This window comes from Schistocerca serialis, chromosome 6, assembly GCF_023864345.2.
Source record: "Schistocerca serialis cubense isolate TAMUIC-IGC-003099 chromosome 6, iqSchSeri2.2, whole genome shotgun sequence".
Lineage (NCBI taxonomy): Eukaryota > Metazoa > Arthropoda > Insecta > Orthoptera > Acrididae > Schistocerca > Schistocerca serialis.
The window spans coordinates 743,266,633-743,285,811 of record NC_064643.1 but is presented as its reverse complement, the minus strand read 5'-3'; the positions used below and the strand labels follow the sequence as shown (position 1 = coordinate 743,285,811).

Here is a 19,179-nt window from a genome sequence, read left to right as displayed (position 1 = left end):
GTATTTGGAAAAACAGCAGTCACAATTGAAAAGATTGCAAGAGATGCACTGTAACAATAAGTGCATTTTTTTTAGTATGTTATATACAGCTGAAATTAATATTTGGACTGGACTATAGCTGAGCCTTTACAACCAAACTAAATTACTTTCCAACCTAACTTAAACACCACACTTTACCATAGACCTGTCTGTCATGGCATATTTATTCCAAAACGTAGAAAGTGTAAAAACTGTGGCATTGGCAATTTCAGGCAATTGTTCATAATTCAGTATCTCCCCGAATGATCTTGAATATTGTGTAATTTTAATTTCATTACTCAAAATACAGCACATCTCATTGGTTACCTAAGATAAGTCCTCAATTAGGCTACATGAAACAGGCGAGTTGCCAACCATTTGTACCATGCAGGTAAAACAGTGTAGCTAGAGTTGCCCCTGTTATAAAATGTCGTCCAGTTTTTGGAACACTTTATTTCACTATTAAACTTAGAATAAGGAATTGCAAACAAGAGTGAATATAAAATAAACAGCAGCTTTTATAGGGGCCAAATCAGTAATTGCTTGATGAAATTGTAGGGAATGACAAACTTTCAGGTTGATGGACATTGCCCGAGAAGAGTGGAAAAGGTAGGAAACGAATATAAGGGCTGCTTAAGGAGCATTAGGGAGTGAAATGAATAAAATCAGTAATAACATGCCATTTGATAATTTGTTTTCCGCTCTTGCTGTTGATGTGATGAATGTATCATAACAATAATGAAAGTTTCTCAACAGAGACTTCACAATAAAAGATGCTGTACCTGTGGAAAGTTCTTTGTACATTCTGTTTCAACTATCCATGGAGAGAATAATCAAAAACAATCCTTTATTGTTCCAGTTTGATTCAGTTTTTCAATAAAAGCAAAAAATGGGCTGACATGGCAAGCATGCCACCAGAATTTCGCAGCAAAATCGAACGTTTGGAAAGAAACTTTGCTGTGTCAATGGTAATCTTCAAGAAGTTTCAACCAATTTTTGTAGATATGTTCCAAAAGCCAGCAGATGAACAGCCAAGACAGCAGAGGTCGAGAAAGCAAAGGTAGGATACTGGACCAACTGCTTTATTACAGTGTAAAGTAAATTAGAAAAGAAAAGACAGCCACTCACATTACAGAAAAGTATCGAGTATGGACACAAACGAGGTCGATGATTGTGGCCTACCTATCAAGTTTGTATTTGTCAGCATCTGTGAACTTGCATAATGTGTAATGCTTTTATTAAAAAGAAATTCCTGTACTCTAGTCTTAAGTATTCTGTTCAGCTTACATAATGAAGAGATTTTTTTCATAATCATACATCAGTTTCTTTTTCCAGGAGTTTGCCTTGCACACCTTCTAAATTATTTGACTTCAGCTGGACGTTATTTGTTTGCGTGAAGAGTGAATTTAGAGATATAAGTGATGATTTAGTCAACTCATATCACCTGCTGCTTGCGTGCTGTGATCTGATTTTTGGAAATGCTCTTCTTGCAGACAGAAGAGATATTTTTAATCATAATTTTCCAGGTAAGACTTCTAGGTTAAGTATCTGAAATATAGTCTTTTTCACCACAAATACCAAGCTCTTTTTCACCACAAATACCAAGTGACATGGCACACTGGTTAAGATTCCGGACCCATATTCAGGATGACAACCATCCAAATCCCCATCTGACCATCAGGATTTAGGTTTTTGAGATATCCATAAATCACTGAAGTTAAATGGTTCCTTTGAAAGGGTGTGGCTGATGTACATCTCCAATCTAATTTTGCATTCTGCATCTAATGACCACTTTTGACTACACATAAAGCCCCAATTCTCCTTTCTTCTTTCACTGTAAATCAGTGTTCTAATGATTTGGATTTTCCTACCTAGTTCGTCATATTTGAGCATTATTGGCATGTCGAGATGGCAAGTGTCTAAGAAATTGAGGTTTGTCATGATAATGTAAAAAGTCATGGGTTAAACGGCAGTGCCCTTGACAGAGGTGGGCTAGAATGATTTCATTGTATTTGTGTGTCTGGATGTTTGTACATGATAGATGTGATCACCTTAGATGTCCAAGAGGTTTATTTTATTTTTTTTATTTTTCATTGGTTTTCAGATATTCACTCTGACATTCCATGACTGTCCTTTCTATCAGTGACATACTTTACCACAGTGAGATTTTGCACTGAATTCTCATAATAAACTTTCTTGGCAGCTGAGTCTGAAATCTCGTAACAGCAAATTCTATTATGTTCCTGTACCCAACAGAATGGCATCTCTTTACCCTGCTTATGTAGAGAAATTGAGCCTGTCCTGGATGTTCTAGACAAGGTTCTCTGCTGTGTACAGTCTTTGGATCCTCTGTTGAACGCTGTGGGAGTCTGATCAGTTGGGGCATATTTCATTTGCGTGAAAGCCATCAGTATTCCACTTAATTCAGCAGCGAAAATGGCGAATTCTGTTGGTAGGCAAATTCTTAGGATGTTGCTTAGGAAAACAACATAACAGTAAACTAAGCATCTTTACTTGGAGACATCTGTGTAAACTTCTGTATCATTACAGTGCTTAGTGAAAGTGTGATGCAAAGAAATATATGCTTATAGATAAAATTTGACTTTTCATCTTGAATTATTATTGGCAGTTCCATGCAGTGACAAAGGTCTCAGTCTTTCATGAGGATGTCATGGCTATAGTCATTGGACTAAAGTGACACATGAAGTTCTGAGTTGATGGAAGAACCGTGTTGCTTACTTAAGCCGAGATTACCAGGAAAGACGACAGTCTCAGTTCACAGTTGGGAGACGAGTTCATGAATGTCAGGTTTAGCATGCAAGCTTCCAGGCTTGTATCAAACTCACCAGACAGTCTTCTGCTTTTAAGATCATATGAACGACACTTTGCACCTATATTTTATTCAGTAGTGTGAGAGTGTTTTTGAAATAAAGTGAACTACATCGTGCACCTGCATTTTATTCAGTAGTTTGCCTGCGCTGGTCTGAATGTTGAACCTCACCAACTCCAAACTTCAAATATTAATGAAATTATTGAATTCCCAACAACTTTCACCACCATTAACCTGAACATCATATTTATTAGACATGGCAGCAATTACAGAAAAAATACAAATTGAACTTCTCAGGCTGTAGGCAGCTCAACAACTTCTACGTAAGAGAATGGGAATTACTTTTACAGCAAGTTTCATAAACTGCTGTATGAAATAGTTCACCATACATCTCTTCCTTGACAATTTTTCAAGGCTTTCACGAGGTTTGCTGGCAGTGGTTGGTAATTGCATCTATGCATGTACTGTCCTGTTTTCCCAGATACACACCACATGACCCATGCTACCATGCCATACCTTCAAGGAGGTTTTACGACTCATAAGATAACCCAAATCACCAACAATATTCACATCTCAAGAAATGGAAACCATATGCATATGCACTTGTCTGTAGAGGAAAAAAATGACATTAAGGAGTTGTAGGTTATACCTTTAGGTGATGCGAAATTAATTACTGCTGTACGGAACCGCTGATCAGGATAATTAACTTTCTGGATCTGTGGTTTAATAAACTTGGTGATTTCTTGAAACATTTCAAATTTTTATGCTTAATTGTAAATCATATTTCGAAGAATCTTTTAATATTTGTGCGACAATTTTTCAACTAGTGGATTAAGAGTGTTTACGAGCATATCAGCTCTTAGGTGTAAGCATCCAACACAGATGGCTGTAATTTAATGAATGTTGTTTTTATGTCCGTTACTGTACTTTCTTTACAGATTTAATTAACCACTGAAGCATTAGTAACAGTGCTTCTGTCAGTCAAATTAAAATGTTTAATAAAATATTGAGCCTTATCAGTCAACCACTGTCTAGTAATGTGTATTGGTCAGCAATTTGCATTTTGCTGTGAAGTTATAACAGTACTGCACAAGTTCTCACATTCTACTGGCTTCCACAATGCATTTAAAGCAGCATCTAAAACAAATCAATTGACAATCAGAAATTACTGCTTAACAAGCTTTTTTTCCGGTGCTAGCCCAGCAGCAATCGCTAAAGCCAGAAATACCAACTTTGACAACAAACAGTAAAGATGGAGAAGACTTAGATACCTCTCTGGAAGGAAATCTCCTCTTGCTGTAATCCGACTCACGAGTGATGGTGGTTCACATATGTTGAGATACAGGCAGGAATTGCATTGTTGCTGGTTCGAAGAAACTGTTGCGGTATGCGCATACATGAACTTTTTGCTGTGAAAAAAGCGTGTCCTGCAAATTATGTTCTCGCTTGTTTGTGTAGAATTTGTCACTTAACCACCACCATCAGTGATGACAACTCACAACAAATGGAATAAAAATTCACTAAACAACTTAGTACAATCCTGTTTAATGCTCGCATTGACTATGACAGAGCCATCAGAGCACTACAGACCGCTACTGGCTGTTGAATACGTGACACGAGTGCGCAGAATAAGCCTAACCTCAACTGTTGTTGTTGGTGACTCCGGTTATTAAAAAAAAAAGTCAGTTTGAGCACATATCACCAGGCAATGTAGGGATATTGAAATTGTTGAGAACATATCAACTGATCACTTGTCTCTTATACAAACAAGCAAAGATGTGATGCAATGACACTGGAAGTATCATAGACATAAACATTTCAGTGTGGAATAATTTAGTTCTAAGCACATTGAGGGGGAGGGGGGGGGGGGGGGGGGGGCGGCATAGAGGAACTTACACAATCCGATCTTTTCTTTGCAAAATTTTTAGTGAGGTCATATAATCAATAGGGAACAAGCAGTGGTTGTCTATTATGACAACTGCAAAAAAAAGCATAACTTTTTTGAAATGTACTAAAAAATTTATGAACATCCAGAAGGAAAAAATAATTAAGGTACATGAAGAAACAATAACATTCAAACTACCTCTACTGCTTGAAAAAATGAAAGCACCAGCTGAGCATCCACTTCTTTCTGCAATGAATTGGAAAGCAGAAATCCAGTCATATTCATCAGTACAAACTCTGACCCCCTACGATGGATGGAATCACCTGCACAGTCCTCGTACAATGAAAGCAAGCCAAGAGCAGGATGTTGTCAAAGGCAGACAAGCCAAAACACAGCCCTGTACTGTACACACCAATTACCCTTCTAAGTGAGGTAGGGCAAATTGTTGAGTAAATCATCACACTCAGATTAAAAAAAAAAAAAAATTTAAGAGAAACAAATCCAGGGAGATAACATAGTAGGTCACAAAAATAAGTAATTAGCAGAACAGCAAAGTGGAAAGCATAGATTGCTCGCCATATAGAGGAGGCATTGAATCGCTTGTGATTGATTATCTATGGTGGATAGCAATCTATCCTTTCAACATTGTTGTTATTTCATCCTAGGCTTTCCATTGTTTAATTAGTGAAACAAACAGAAAAAAAACAGTCTCAGCTCCTACAGATAAACTAACCTGGTGTCTGTGATAACTGTAAACTTTTCTGGCAGTATTTGGCACTTGAGGAAATCTAGAATGCAGGTCTGCTATGCAAAATTCTAAACTTAGACCAGCCCGATGAAGTTGTACATCTGTGATCAAATCAAAATGACTGCAGCTGTGACAGTGAAATATAAATTGTTTAAACAGAAGAACTTTATTATATTAGGAAAAAATATTAACATGTGGGTCAGTTTCACGAAGTCAACAACCATTCTTATTTATATGAGTAGCCTTGATAACTTGACATGCCTTTACAGCAAACACTCTCCTACAAAACCAGAAACTCGGTCTTTTTCAACCTACAGCAGGATTGCATAGTAATTGTAAATATATTTTCTGCCAGCAGTGCAGGTGTCATATTTATTACCTGTCTTCATATGATCTCTCTCTCTCATTCTTAATTTAAATATCACTGTTTAGTTATTAATGTGGTGTCACCGCCAGACACCACACTTGCTAGGTGGTAGCCTTTAAATCGGCCGCGGTCCATTAGTATACGCCGGACCCGCGTGTCGCCACTGTCAGTGATTGCAGACCGAGCGCCACCACACGGCAGGTCTAGAGAGACGTCCTGGCACTCGCCCCAGTTGTACAGCGAAGCTACACTGACTGATACGCTCTCATTTGCCGAGACGATAGTTAGCATAGCCTTCAGCTAAGTCATTGGCTACGACCTAGCAAGGCGCCATAGCTTCGATAATTAATATTGTGAAGCATGTATCATCAAGAGCAATGTTCTACAAATGTGGATTAAAGTTAAGTATTACAGCAACTGCGTCCATTTTCTAAGTTCTCATTTCCTTTTAACTGTTCCAGACCTCACGCCAATCTGCGTGAGCTTAACGCGTGCCTTTCGGCTTCCTCTCGATGTGACTTGGCTGTTGTGCTAAGTCACAACAATTAACATTATCTGTAATTACCCAACATTCTGTAATTTTTCTTTGCTCTCTTCCATCGATTAAAATCCAAAACTGAATGGAGGAGTGAGGTTCAAATTCCCATGCAGTCATTTGGTTTGAGGTGTCACATGCCAAGACCGTTTCTTCAACAATGTTGTCATCCATCCCTTAATCTGTATTGATTCAGTCAGCTAATGCTCTGTTTTTTGTTATAGTTGATGTATGTAAGATGTTTAACTTTTATTCTCTCTCCCTTAATTCATTCTTTTGTCATCTTTCTGAAATTGGTGCTTCATCTACAGTGCCGTGCTGTGGAGAGGATGTTAACTTTAAAAAATTCAACAGTGATCATCACCTGTTAACATTCTAGAATTCCCTAACCTCGAACCTTGTCTTCCAGTCGTTCCCCAAATCTCTCACCATGGAAACCAACCTCACATCCACGGAAGGAACCGCAATCCACCGCCTTATAACTGATCCCGACCTTATAATCTTTGCTGGCAACAAGGGTTCCCCCACTATAGTTGGGAATCACAAGGATTACTTGCTGGAGTGACTCAGCCAGCAGTCGGACACGTCCACCTACAAATGCTGCCACAGTGACCCCTTCTCAGAAATCCAGCAGATCTCTAGTCTCTCCTCAAATCCTTGGGCCCATCCCAGAACCTCTCCCTCCTCACCTACACTTCTACTTTCTACATGCTTCCTCAAGTTCTTAAAACCAACAACCCAGGATGCCCCATTGTGACTTGTTACTGTCCCCCCAGAGAGAATCTCTGCCCTCATGGACAAACACCTTCAGCCTATTACCCATAACCTACCCTTCGAAATAACACTCCAACCATTTCGTCTACCAACTGTCCACAGTTTCTGTTCCTTTACCACCCAGTTCACTGCTCATCACTGTCGATGCCACGTCTATCTACATTGACATCTCCATTGCTCCCCTGGTCCTGCCTCTACTAGACACTGTTTCACAACAACTGACTGATTCCAAATCTGCTATCTCCATCTTGATCACCATGACCAACTGTATCATCACTCACAGCTACTTTTCCTCTGAAGGCATCACCTACAAGTATATGCGTGGTAAAGCAGTGGACAGCCACAAGGGACACACTATCCATATTCCTCCAGAATCTCCCCCTGTGGGTCCGGGGGTTAGAATAGGGCCGAGGTATCCCAGACTGTCAGAAGAGGTGACTAAAAGGAGTCTCACACTTTTCGCAGCTGTAAGTTCAGGTCCCATTTTATGGTTTGACTTGCCACTTTCGAAATTCTGCAGAAGTGCGGGCCATATGGGGAAGGACACCTTAAATGGTGCACGAGTTATCCATAGTGCCCTTAGATTCGATCTCCTGAACCTCTTGTCATGGCTGTGCGTCTCCACCTTTCTGTGGTATGTCATCTTCTTGCATTGTCTCCTGTCCTCTTTCGTCCTCATGACAGTATTGAATTTCTCTGTGCTCAATATCCAGCATGGTAGCCAGTCCGTTCTGGTGGGGCTGTCATGTACCCATTTGGTGGTAACCCCCCGACAACACAGGGATCGCACTGCTGATGGCTGAGCAGTAAACTCCCCACTTGTGACAAGGAGTAGATGTGTGTCTTCCTGGGGCATCAGGACTCCCGGCAAGGACCATTATGTCAGGTGGCCTTTGCTGTGGCTGGGTGGTATCTGTGGGGAGAGCCCCTGATTGGAGTGGGTGGCATTAGGGCAGATGACTCACAATGAAGCGGACTGAGTTATCTCTTGGTGATGACCACAAGGCGCCAGCATTCTCTAAAAAAGGCAGGATCGAGTAAAATTCTGACAGGTACGACTTTAAATTGTTTCCCTCCTTCGCTACACCATGGGAGGAATGTAGGGCTACAGAAAGAAGAGAGCCATATTCGCCTCAGTATTTAGTCTGTGGCAGAATTGATGGGGACTCCTTTCTACCTATGAAGCCTCAATTTTTTGTTGAACATCTTGAGGGTAAGTTTGGGGAAGTGACAGCACTGTCCAAGATGAGAAGCAGTGCAGTCTTAATTCAGACAACATCCCCAACCCAATCCCAGGTGTTACTCGCTTGTCACTAGCTGGGTGATATTCCTGTTTCCGTCACTCCCCATAAAAGCCTCAACATAGTGCAGGGGATTATTTTCCATCGCAACCTCCTCTTGCAGTCTGACGACGAACTCCATGCCAATCTAGAACAGCGGGATGTTCATTTCATCTGGCGCATTTACAGGGAACCCAAAGACAACGGGGTTGCTTGTGGTGCTTTAAGTGCTGGAAATTCGGCCACATGTCTTCCTGCTGCACTTCGAACGCCACATGTAGAGACTGTGGACGTCCACTGCATCCAGATCTTCTCTGTGCGCCTCCTCCCACTTGTATCAACTGTGGAGAGCAGCACTCCCCTGCTCGCCAGACTACACAGTACTCCAAAAGGAGCGGAAAATCACAGAGTACAAGGCCCTGGGCTGGTTGACTTACTTACCATGAGGCTAAATGTAAATTTAAACGATTACAGCCCGTTCTGTTGATGTCCACATACGCTACAGCTACATTACCATCACCATCGCCAGTCATACCACACTGTGCTATGAACAGTGGGCCCTCTGGGCCTCCAGAATACATCCACTCTCTTGCTGGTAGGGGGAAAATCTATTTCCGTTGCTTCCAAAGTACCTACTTCGGGAACAAGGCTCCCCTAAACACAGGGAACAATGGTCCTCTCCCTCCAGCTGGAGAAGCAACAGCCTCCTTCGGCTCCTCTCATCCGGAAGTGGTCCCTTGGAACCCTCTGTCACAAGGTCTCCACTAATGCCACTGCGGACATTCGCCTGTGGCTAAAGGAGGCAAAAGCTGCTGGACGAAGAGCTTCACAGTCTTCCTCCGTGCCTGAACTATTTCGGACAAGTCCTCCCAGCAAGCCCCTAAAGAGAAGCGAGAGGGCAAGCAAACACAGAAGTCTTCTAAGAAAAAGTACCCTCCAGTGGCCCCAACACCACCACTCCCTACCAATTCTGCACCTGCAGATGAGGTGGAGATCTCAGCATTCCCCTGAGGACGTGGATCTCACTGATGCCTCATCCACAATAGGAATGGATATGAATACTCAATTGGTGGCAGCAGGTAACCCTGAGGCATAACCTGCCTCCTTGCATGCTTCGTGCCTTCCCAGCCTCACAATAATGTCATCCTCCAGTGGAATTGCTGTGGTTTTCTACACTACCTGGCTGAGCTACGGCAACTGTTAAGCTTTCCACCTGCTTTCTACATTGGCCTCCAGGAAACATGGTGGCCGGCAATGCAGACCCCTGCTCTTCGTGGCTATAGGGGATATTACAAGAACTGTAGCGACTATAATAGTGTGTCAGGTGGAGTTTGTGTCTATGTCCTGAACTCAGTATGTAGTGAACGTGTGCGCCTTCAAACCCCTCTTGAAGCTGTGGGTATTAGGATAAGGATGACACAGGAAATAACTGTCTGCAACATTTATTTTCCTCCCGATGGTGAAGTACCCTTGAACTGCACTGATTCATAAATCCCTAAACCTTTCCTACTTTTGGGAGATTTTAGCACTCATAACCCCTTGTGGGGTGGCACTGTGCTTACTGGCCGAGGTAGAGATGTCGAAACTTTCCTGTCTCAATTCTACCTGTGCCTCTTAAATATTGGAGCCCCCACACATTTCAGTGTGACTCTTGACACTTACTCGGCCAATGATGTATCCCTCTGTATCCCAGGACTTCTCCCATCTGTCCACTGGAGAGCCCACAATGACTTGTGTGGTAGTGACCACTCCACTTCTCATCTTCCTGTCACTCCCCCAGAGCTATTCCGCTGGACGTCTACCAAGATGAGCTTTAAACAAGGCAGACTGGGGAAAACACGATCCCTTGTTCTTTAGGGCGTCCTTTGACGAAAGTCAATACCTTGGTGGTCACCGTAAATCGCTGAGGCCGTTAAAGAGCGTCGGTGAGCTCTACAGTGACATAAGTGGCACCCTTCCCTAGAGCACTTAATAACTTTTAAACGGTTCTGTGCCCGCATTCGCCAGCTTATAAAAACAGGAGTGTTGGGAGAGGTACGTCTCGACCGTTGGGTGCCATACGTCACCCTCCCAAGTCTGGATGGAGATCAGACGTGTTTGTTGGTACGAGACCCCGACAGGTGTTACTATACTCGAGCCTCTGTGTCAGAGAATTATCCCCCAGCGTTTCGCACCCCCAAATGGCAGATGGAAAAGAAAGCCCTCTCATTCACTGAACATCACAGTGACCCTACAATGCTCCATTTACAGAGTGGGAGCTTCTCAGCGTCCTTGCACATTGCCCCGACACAGCTCCTGGCCCAGTTTGGATCCACAGTTAGATGATCAAACATCTCTCGTATGACTACAAGTGGCATCTCCTCGTCATCTTCAACTGGATCTGGTGCGATGGCGTTTTTCCGTCACAATGGCAGGAGAGCACAATCATTCCTGTGCTCAAACCTGGTAAAAACCAGCTTGAAGTGGATAGCTATCAGCCCATCAGCCTCACCAACATTCTTTGTAAGATGTTAAAACGTATGGTAAGTCGGTGGTTGTGTTGGGTCCTGGAGTCACGTGACCTACTGGCTCCATGCCAGGGCAGTTGCTGCCAGAGTCGCTCTACCATTGATAATCTAGTTTCCCTCAAGTCTGCCATCCAAACAGCCTTTTGCAGACACTAACACCTGGTTGCCATCTTTTTTGATTTACAAAAAAAGCTTGCGACACGACCTGGCGACATCATATCCTTGCTACATTATATGAGTGGAGTCTCCGGGGTCCGCTCCTGATTTTTTTTTTTCCAAAAGTTCCTATCGCTCCATGCTTTCCATGCCCTAGTTGGTACCTCCCATAGTTCCCCCATATCCAGGAGAATCCCGCAGGGCTCTGTATTGAGTGTATCTCTAGTTTTAGTGGCCATTAAAGGTCTAGCAGCAGCTGTCTGGCCATCGGTCTCACCTTCTCTGTATGCAGATGACTTCTGCATTTCGTACTGCTCCTCCATTACTGGTATTGCTGAGTGGCACCTACAGGGAGCTATCCAAAAGGCGCAGTCGTGGGTTCCAGCCCACAGCTTCCAGTTTTTAGCTGCGAAGTTGTGTGTCATGCATTCTGTTGGCATCGTATCGTTCATCCATAGCCAGAACTTTACCTTAATGATGATCCACTCACGGTAGTGGAGACATATCGATTTTTAGGACTGTTTTTCGATGCCCGATTAACGTGGTTTCCTCATCTTCTTCAGCTTAAGCAGAAGTGTTGCCTGAGCAACACCAACTGAGGTGCAGATCGCTCTACACTGCTGCAACTCTACAAAGCCCTTGTTCAATCCCGCCTTGACTATGGGAGTCTGGTTTATGGTTCGGTGGCTCTCTCAGCATTGCGTTGACTCGACCCAGTGCACCACTGTGGCGTTAAACTGGCAACAGGAGCTTTTAGGACGAGTCCGGTGACCAGTGTCCTGGTGGAGTCTCGAGACCGTCCATTGAAGGTTGGGTGTGCACAACTACTTGCCAGTTACATTGCACATATCCATAGTTCGCCTGAGCATCCAAATTACTGTCTCCTTTTCCCATCCACGGCGGTTCACCTCTGGCATTGGACGCCCAGGTCAGGGCTTACAATTGCAGTTCGCGTCCGATCTCTTCGGTCTGAAGTGTAGTCCTTACCTTTACCTCCTATACTCGAGGTCCATTCATGTACGCCTCCATTGTGTGTGCACCTAGGCCGAAGCTTCGTCTGGACCTTTCACATCGTTGTAAGGACTTGTTTAACCCCGCAGCTCTCCGCTGTCACTTCCCCTCGATTCTTGACATGTATGGAAGTGAAACAAGGACGATAAATAGTTTGGACAAGAAGAGAATAGAAGCTTTCGAGATGTGTTGCTACAGAAGAATGCTGAAGATTAGATGGGTAGATCATATAACTGACGAGGAGGTATTGAATAGAATTGGGGAGAAGTGGAGTTTGTGGCACAACTTGGCAAGAAGAAGGGACCAGTTGGTAGGACATGATCTGAGGCATCAAGGGATCACAAATTTAGCATTGGAGGGCAGCGTGGAGGGTAAAAATCGTAAAGGGAGACCAAGAGATGAATACACTAAGCAGATTCAGAAGGATGTAGGTTGCAGTAAGTACTGGGAGATGAAGAAGGTTGCACAGGATAGGGTAGCGTGGAGAGCTGCATCAAACCAGTCTCAGGACTGAAGACCACAACAACAACAAACCAGGTCCATGAAGTGGTTTACACTGACAACTCAATGGCTGATGTTCACGTTGGCTTTGCGTATGTTCATGGAGGACATATTGAACAGCACTCCTTGCCAGATGGCTGCAGTGTTTTCACTGCAGAGCTGGCGGCCATTTCTCGTGCTCTTGAGTGCATCCTCTCCTGCCCTGGCGAGTCGTTTCTCCTTCGTTTCTCCTCTGTACTGACTCCTTGGGCAGCCTACAAGCTATTGACCAGTGCTACCCCCGCCATCCTTTGGTAGCGACCAGTCAGGAGTCCACCTATGCTCTGGAACAGTCCATTCGTTTTGTGGTGTTTGTGTGGACCCCAGGTCATGCCGGAACCCCAGGAAATGAACTTGCTGACAGGCTAGCCTAACAGGCTACACGGAAACCTCATCTGGAGATCGGCACCCTATAACTGACCTGCGATCATTATTATGCCACAAGGTCTTTCAGCTTTGGGAGATGGAATGACGTAATCTCAGTTCACACAATAAATTGCATGACCTTAAGGAGACTACGAATGTGTGGGAGACCTCCATGCAGACATCTTGCAGGAACTCTGTGGTTCTCTGCCGGCTCCGCATTGGACGTACGTGGCTAACATGTGGCTACCTCCTCCGTCGCGAGGACCCACCTTGATGTCACTGTGGCTCACATATGACTGTCATCCATATCTTGCTGGATTGCCCACTTTTAGCCGCTCTGCAGCGGGCTTTTAACCTACCAAGCACCCTACCTTCAGTGTTGGGCGATAATGCCTCAAAGGCAGATTTAGTTTTACGTTTTATTCATGAGGGAAGTTTTTATCATACGATCTAAGGAGGGGCATTTAGCCTTCTCTCTGAGGTCGCCACCCTCCCTCTATTTTAACTTGGTCGCATTTTCTTTGCATTTGTTTGTCTTGGTGGTTGTCTTTTCCCTACATGTGTTCACCTCGCCTTGTCTTTTTGGGATGTTGCAGAGTGGCTGGCTCATCCTCTTTTATTATTGTGATCAGCTAGCCCAGACAATCTGCTCTATGGTTTTAATACCTCCTCCTACTTTTCCTTGTGGTTTATGTTTTCCCCATTTTTTGTTCATTCCATTTGTTTTCTTTTTAGGTGTGGTGTTGGGTGTTTTTTGTGCCTTGAACCTTTCTTGCGGTGGGAAAAAGGGACTGATGACCCTGTAGTTTGGTCCCTTTATACCCCCCACCAATCTCCAGAATCTCAACACCTTCTCCTCCATTCACTTCACCAGCTCCTCCTCAACCCAACAACCACCTTCCTTGAGGTTGACCTCCACCTCTATGATGGCTACATTGGTACCTCCATCCCTATCAAACCTAGCAACCGCCAACAATACTTCCACTCCAACAATACTTCCAGCTGTTACCCATTCCACACAAAGAAGCCTGATAGTAACAGGTGGGTGAAGCATTCGCATCAGTGGCATGTTGATCCAAATTGTCTTTTCCCAAGTTGTTACATGTAGATGAGGTTTGATTATATATAGGTGCTATTGCACACACCACGTTCAAGGAACGAGATTTCACCAATAACATTAAGATGAAAGACTGTTAAAGAATTCTGAAAAAAGATTGGTCCCAAGTAGACTGCTGGAAGATCTGAAACAGGTGATGAGGGGGAACAGGGGGAGAAAAAGAAGACACAGGCATTTACAGTTCATTGATAAGTTCTTCATCCCCTTTAGTTTTCCATGGTGGCCAGAGTGTCTGCTTTTAAATGTGCCTTGTCTTTACATTTTGGAATGACAGCTCTGTGTGTTGTGAGTGCTGAGTGTGTGAAAATGACACTACAGAGTTTCTTCTGTAGCTGTTCTGATGTTAGTGAAGATGGAATGTTTTCTCTTCAAAGTTTATTGCTCATTATACATAATATATATCTGCATGTGTGAGACTTTTTTACTTTGACCAGTGTGGCCTGTATTTAGTAAATGCTGGTGTAATAGCAGTTACTGATTTATTCGTGTTTTACAATAGAAACTAGAATCCTGCTTTGGCAGAAATACAGAATTGTGAAAATTCTGTTCATTGCAGCTTTACTTTATTCTTATGTCATTTGCATTAGTTTTCATATTGTTCTTTAATAAATATATAAATGTACTGTATTGGAATTTTTGTGTGTACATACAGGTATTCCAAATGATTTTTGGGATGAAAACTATAAGCCACCTGAGGTGGCTCCATGTATTATTGATCATTTGTGCACAAATCATGATGGAATACCAATAGAAGCAAAAGCTATCAAAGAGTACTACTGGAAAAACCACATAAAAAAACTCTTTGAAAGAAAGGTATTTAGAACATTTGTTCTCAAGTAGTCTTAAACTAACTGAAGTTGGAGAAAGGTCTATTGGTCAAAAAATAGTTGTTCGCAGTAGTTTAATAAAAGTATCTAAGTGACAGTAGAAAAATTGCAAACTGATCATTATCATTCATTTTATCAAATTTAGAGGAGAAAGATAATGAAGAAAAGTTTGTAAGGTGGTTGAAGTTATTCTTAGTTTCTGTTCGACAGTCTGTCCATTAGTGACAGATGGGACATTTAAAGTTTTAGAAATAAAGATAAAATGTTTATTTTTTATGTAAATTCTTGGTTTCTTTCTGAAATCTGAACTTTTATTATTTGGTAAACAAGATTAGTGGGCAATTTCAGTAATTCAGGAAGATTTGAAACTGGTGATGAGGGGGAACAGGGGGAGAAAAAGAAGACACAGACATTTACAGTTCATTGGTAAGGTCTCCACCCCCTTTAGTTTTCTGTGGCGGAAGGGACAAAAAAATTGAGCCTCAGGTGTAGCAAGCTGCAGTATATTGCATCATTTCTTTAATGTAAGACCATTAATAAATTTAAGTTTTTATGTTGTTATGTGATTGACAGGACAAGTGATTTGACGAATAGGACATATCCAATGACTGGTCCTCTAAAATAATATTAAGCACCTTTGAGGTAGATAAAACTAAATAAAATGGTAGTAATAACAGAGCTAAAACTTCACTAATAGAATAGTGTCTTGAAAACAGTCCACAGGCCAATTTAAAAAATGGAAACACAAAATTTGCTTTAAAAGTCATCTAACTTGAAACCCCCCCCCCCCCCCCCCTCCTACTATTTACCACAACAGCAGGAAAAAAATTCAATGTTCCATCTTTGTTATAGCATATACAATATATGGACCAAGCCCATTCATACAGGAATGGTAAACATGTCTCTACCATCACTGATAAGTCAAATTTATTTGGAAAAATCACTCAAACCACATCACCATGATAATGTTTTCCTTCATATGTCACAGCAACGCATTTCCCCAGTGCAGTATGTGAAACAACTTGCATAGAATCAGTAATGTCACTGCTGTTTTGAATCCCAGGAATATCACAGCCTAAATCATCTGACTCATCCAAAGAGTAAACTTAATGCATTCTTTTCTTTTTTACGATTTCATCTCTTTCTGTATGCCACATGTGTCTAAACTTTTCTTGTAACATTCTTACCAACTCTATTAGTTGCTCCTTTCTGTGAAATGTTGCAGAACAAGACCAGTGAAGCTCTACACTGCTCATCTTCCAAGTAACGTAATGAGCTTATGATAAATGTATTTTTAAATTGGGATGCTGCCCTGCCATAGAAGACAAAAATTGTTTATAGTTCAGGTAGTTTCTCTTTCAGCTCGTATGTTACATTGTGCAAGAAGTTCCAGACTGCATATTTGTCATACACAAAGTGGTCAATAATTATTGCAAAATATTGCACTCCTACATCAGTACAAACACATGCAGTGGAGATACACACTTGTTCATAACATTAATGTGCTGATTGTGTTTATGTCATCTTGGAAAATCAACGATAGGGGAAAGCAAATTATTATTTGTGGGGACTTCAATGTTGATTCACTGAAAGAGTGTAATAGGAAGAATGACTTGGAAGTCTTGCTTGGTTCTTTCAATTTGACATCTGTCATTAATTTTCCTACTCAGGTAGTAAAGGACAGCAGCACATTGATAGATAACACATTTATAGACCAAGATAAGTTTAATAACATAAATTCTTGTCCTGTTGAGAATGGCCTTACTGATTATGGTGCTCAGCTAGTTACAGTGTAGGACATAGCTCCATTCAGTAATTCAAAACTACCCTCCAAAGTTGTGCGTTCAATTAATGACTCAACAATTAGAAATTTCAGGGAAAATCTTCAGCAGTTGGCCTGGGATGATGTGTACAAGGAACCCGATGCTAATTTAAAATATAACTTATTTCATGATACACTTGTAAGAGAATTTGAAAATTGTTTCCCCAAGAAAGTAGTTAAATCTAGTTATAAGAAACCATGCAAAAAACCTTGGCTTACTAAAGGAATAAAAATGTCTTGTAACCACAAAAGGGAACTGTATCTAACAACAAGAAAGAGTAATGACCCAGAAACAGCCAAATATTATAAAAACTACTGTGCTACGTTAAGAAAGGTCATTAAAAAGTCCAGAAGCATGTGCATCATGTCTGAGATTAATACCTCTGATAACAAAATCAAAACAATTTGGAATATTGTTACAAGGGAGACTGGGCCACCAAGAGTACAGGATGACGGCATTACCATCAAAGCGAATGGAAACTTGACAAACAACAAGCCGGAAGTCGAAAACATTTTGAATAATCATTTTTTAAATTTTGTAGAGAAAACAGGATCTAAATGTTCATTAGAAGAAGAAAGGCAGTTTATGGAAGAGGCCTAATCCACACCATTTGATACAGTTGAAATTCCACCCACCTCTCCTTCTGAAATTAAGGTGATGATAAACTCTCTCAAGAATAAAAGCTCACATGGAATTGATGGCATTTCCAGCAGGATTAAAGCTTGTTCCCAAGAGATAAGTGGGATTCTCAGCCACATATGTAATAGCTCTCTGAAGAAGGGTATTTTGCCAGATAGAATGAAGTATGCCATTGTTAGACCACTGCATAAAAAGTGGTATGTCTAATGTCAACAACTACCGTCCAATCTCTCTTTTGACTGCCTTGTCCAAAATTCTTGAAAAAGTAATGTATTGTAGAATAGCTTCACAACTTTGTAAAAATAAAGTTTTAACAAAATGTCAGTTTGGTTTCCACAAAGGTTTTTCAACGGAAAATGCTATATGCACTTTCGCTAATGAAATATAAATGCTCTGAGTAACCGGAAGTCACCCGTTGGGATTTTTTGTGATCTCTCAAAGGCTTTTGATTGTGTAAATCATGGAATACTTCTAGATAAGCTCTAGTAATGTGGTATGAATGGAACAGTGCTCAAATGGTTTAAATCATACCTCACTGGAAGAGTGCAGAAAGTTGAAATAAGCAGTTCACATAATATGCAAAAAACTGGCTATTTCTCAAATTGGGGAACAATCAAGAATGGGGTGCCACAAGGTTCGGTCTTGGGTCCTCCGCTGGTCTTAATATATGTTAATGACTTGCCATTCTGTGTTCACGAAGATGCAAAGCAGGTACTTTTTGCCGATGATACAGGTATAGCTATCACACCTGACAGACAAGAATTAACAGGTGAAATTGTAAACGATGTTTTTCAGAAAATCATTAGCTGATTCTCTGCAAATGGGCTCTCATTAAACTTTGACAAAACACAGTATATTCAGTTCCACACAGTAATGGAATGACACCATTAATAAATATAGACTTCGATCAGAAATCGGTAGCTAAGGTAGAATATTCAAAATTTCTAGGTGTATGCATTGTTGAGGAGTTGAACTGGAAAAAACTCATTGAAGATCTGCTGAAACTTTTTCAGTTCAGCTACTTATGCTATTAGGATCATTGCAAATTTTGGTGATATACATCTCAGTAAACTAGCTTACCATGCCTATTTTCATTCTCTGCTTTGGTATGGCATCATATTCTGGGGTAACTCATCATTGAGTAAAAGAATGTTCATTGCACAGAAGCGTGTAATCAGAATAATTGCTGGAGCTCATCCAAGATCATCCTGTAGACACTTATTTAAAGAGCTAGAGATCTTCACTGTAGCCTCACAATATATATATAAATATATAGGTGTCTGTATGTGTGGATGGATATGTGCGTGTGTGCGAGTGTATACCTGTCCTTTTTTCCCCCTAAGGTAAGTCTTTCCGCTCCCGGGATTGGAATGACTGCTTACCCTCTCCCTTAAAACCCACTTCCTTTCGTCTTCCCCTCTCCTTCCCTCTTTCCTGATGAGGCAACAGTTTGTTGCGAAAGCTTGAATTTTGTGTGTATGTTTGTGTTTGTTTGTGTGTCTATCGACCTGCCAGCGCTTTCGTTCGGTAAATTTATATATATATAAAAACAAAGATGAGGTGACTTACCAAACGAAGCTGAAGCACTGGCAGGTCGATAGACACACAAACTAACACACACAAACACACAAATTTCAAGCTTTCACAACAAACTGTTGCCTCATCAGGAAAGAGGGAAAGACGAAATGATGCGGGTTTTAAGGGAGAGGGTAAGCAGTCATTCCAATCCCGGGAGCGGAAAGACTTACCTTAGGGG

General features: G+C 41.6%; 1 protein-coding gene across 7 annotated transcripts in view; it reads left to right on the top strand.

The window, feature by feature from the left end:
- Nucleotides 1-19,179, top strand: part of LOC126483891 (retinoblastoma-like protein 1) — a 175,787-nt gene that overhangs the window by 17,692 nt on the left and 138,916 nt on the right. For all 7 annotated transcript variants that reach the window (XM_050107157.1, XM_050107153.1, XM_050107158.1 and 4 more), the window contains exons 3-5: nucleotides 878-1,078; nucleotides 1,354-1,544; nucleotides 14,787-14,947. In XM_050107157.1, coding sequence (XP_049963114.1) covers nucleotides 878-1,078; nucleotides 1,354-1,544; nucleotides 14,787-14,947 — 553 coding nt within the window. The remainder of the gene's footprint in view (nucleotides 1-877; nucleotides 1,079-1,353; nucleotides 1,545-14,786; nucleotides 14,948-19,179) is intronic.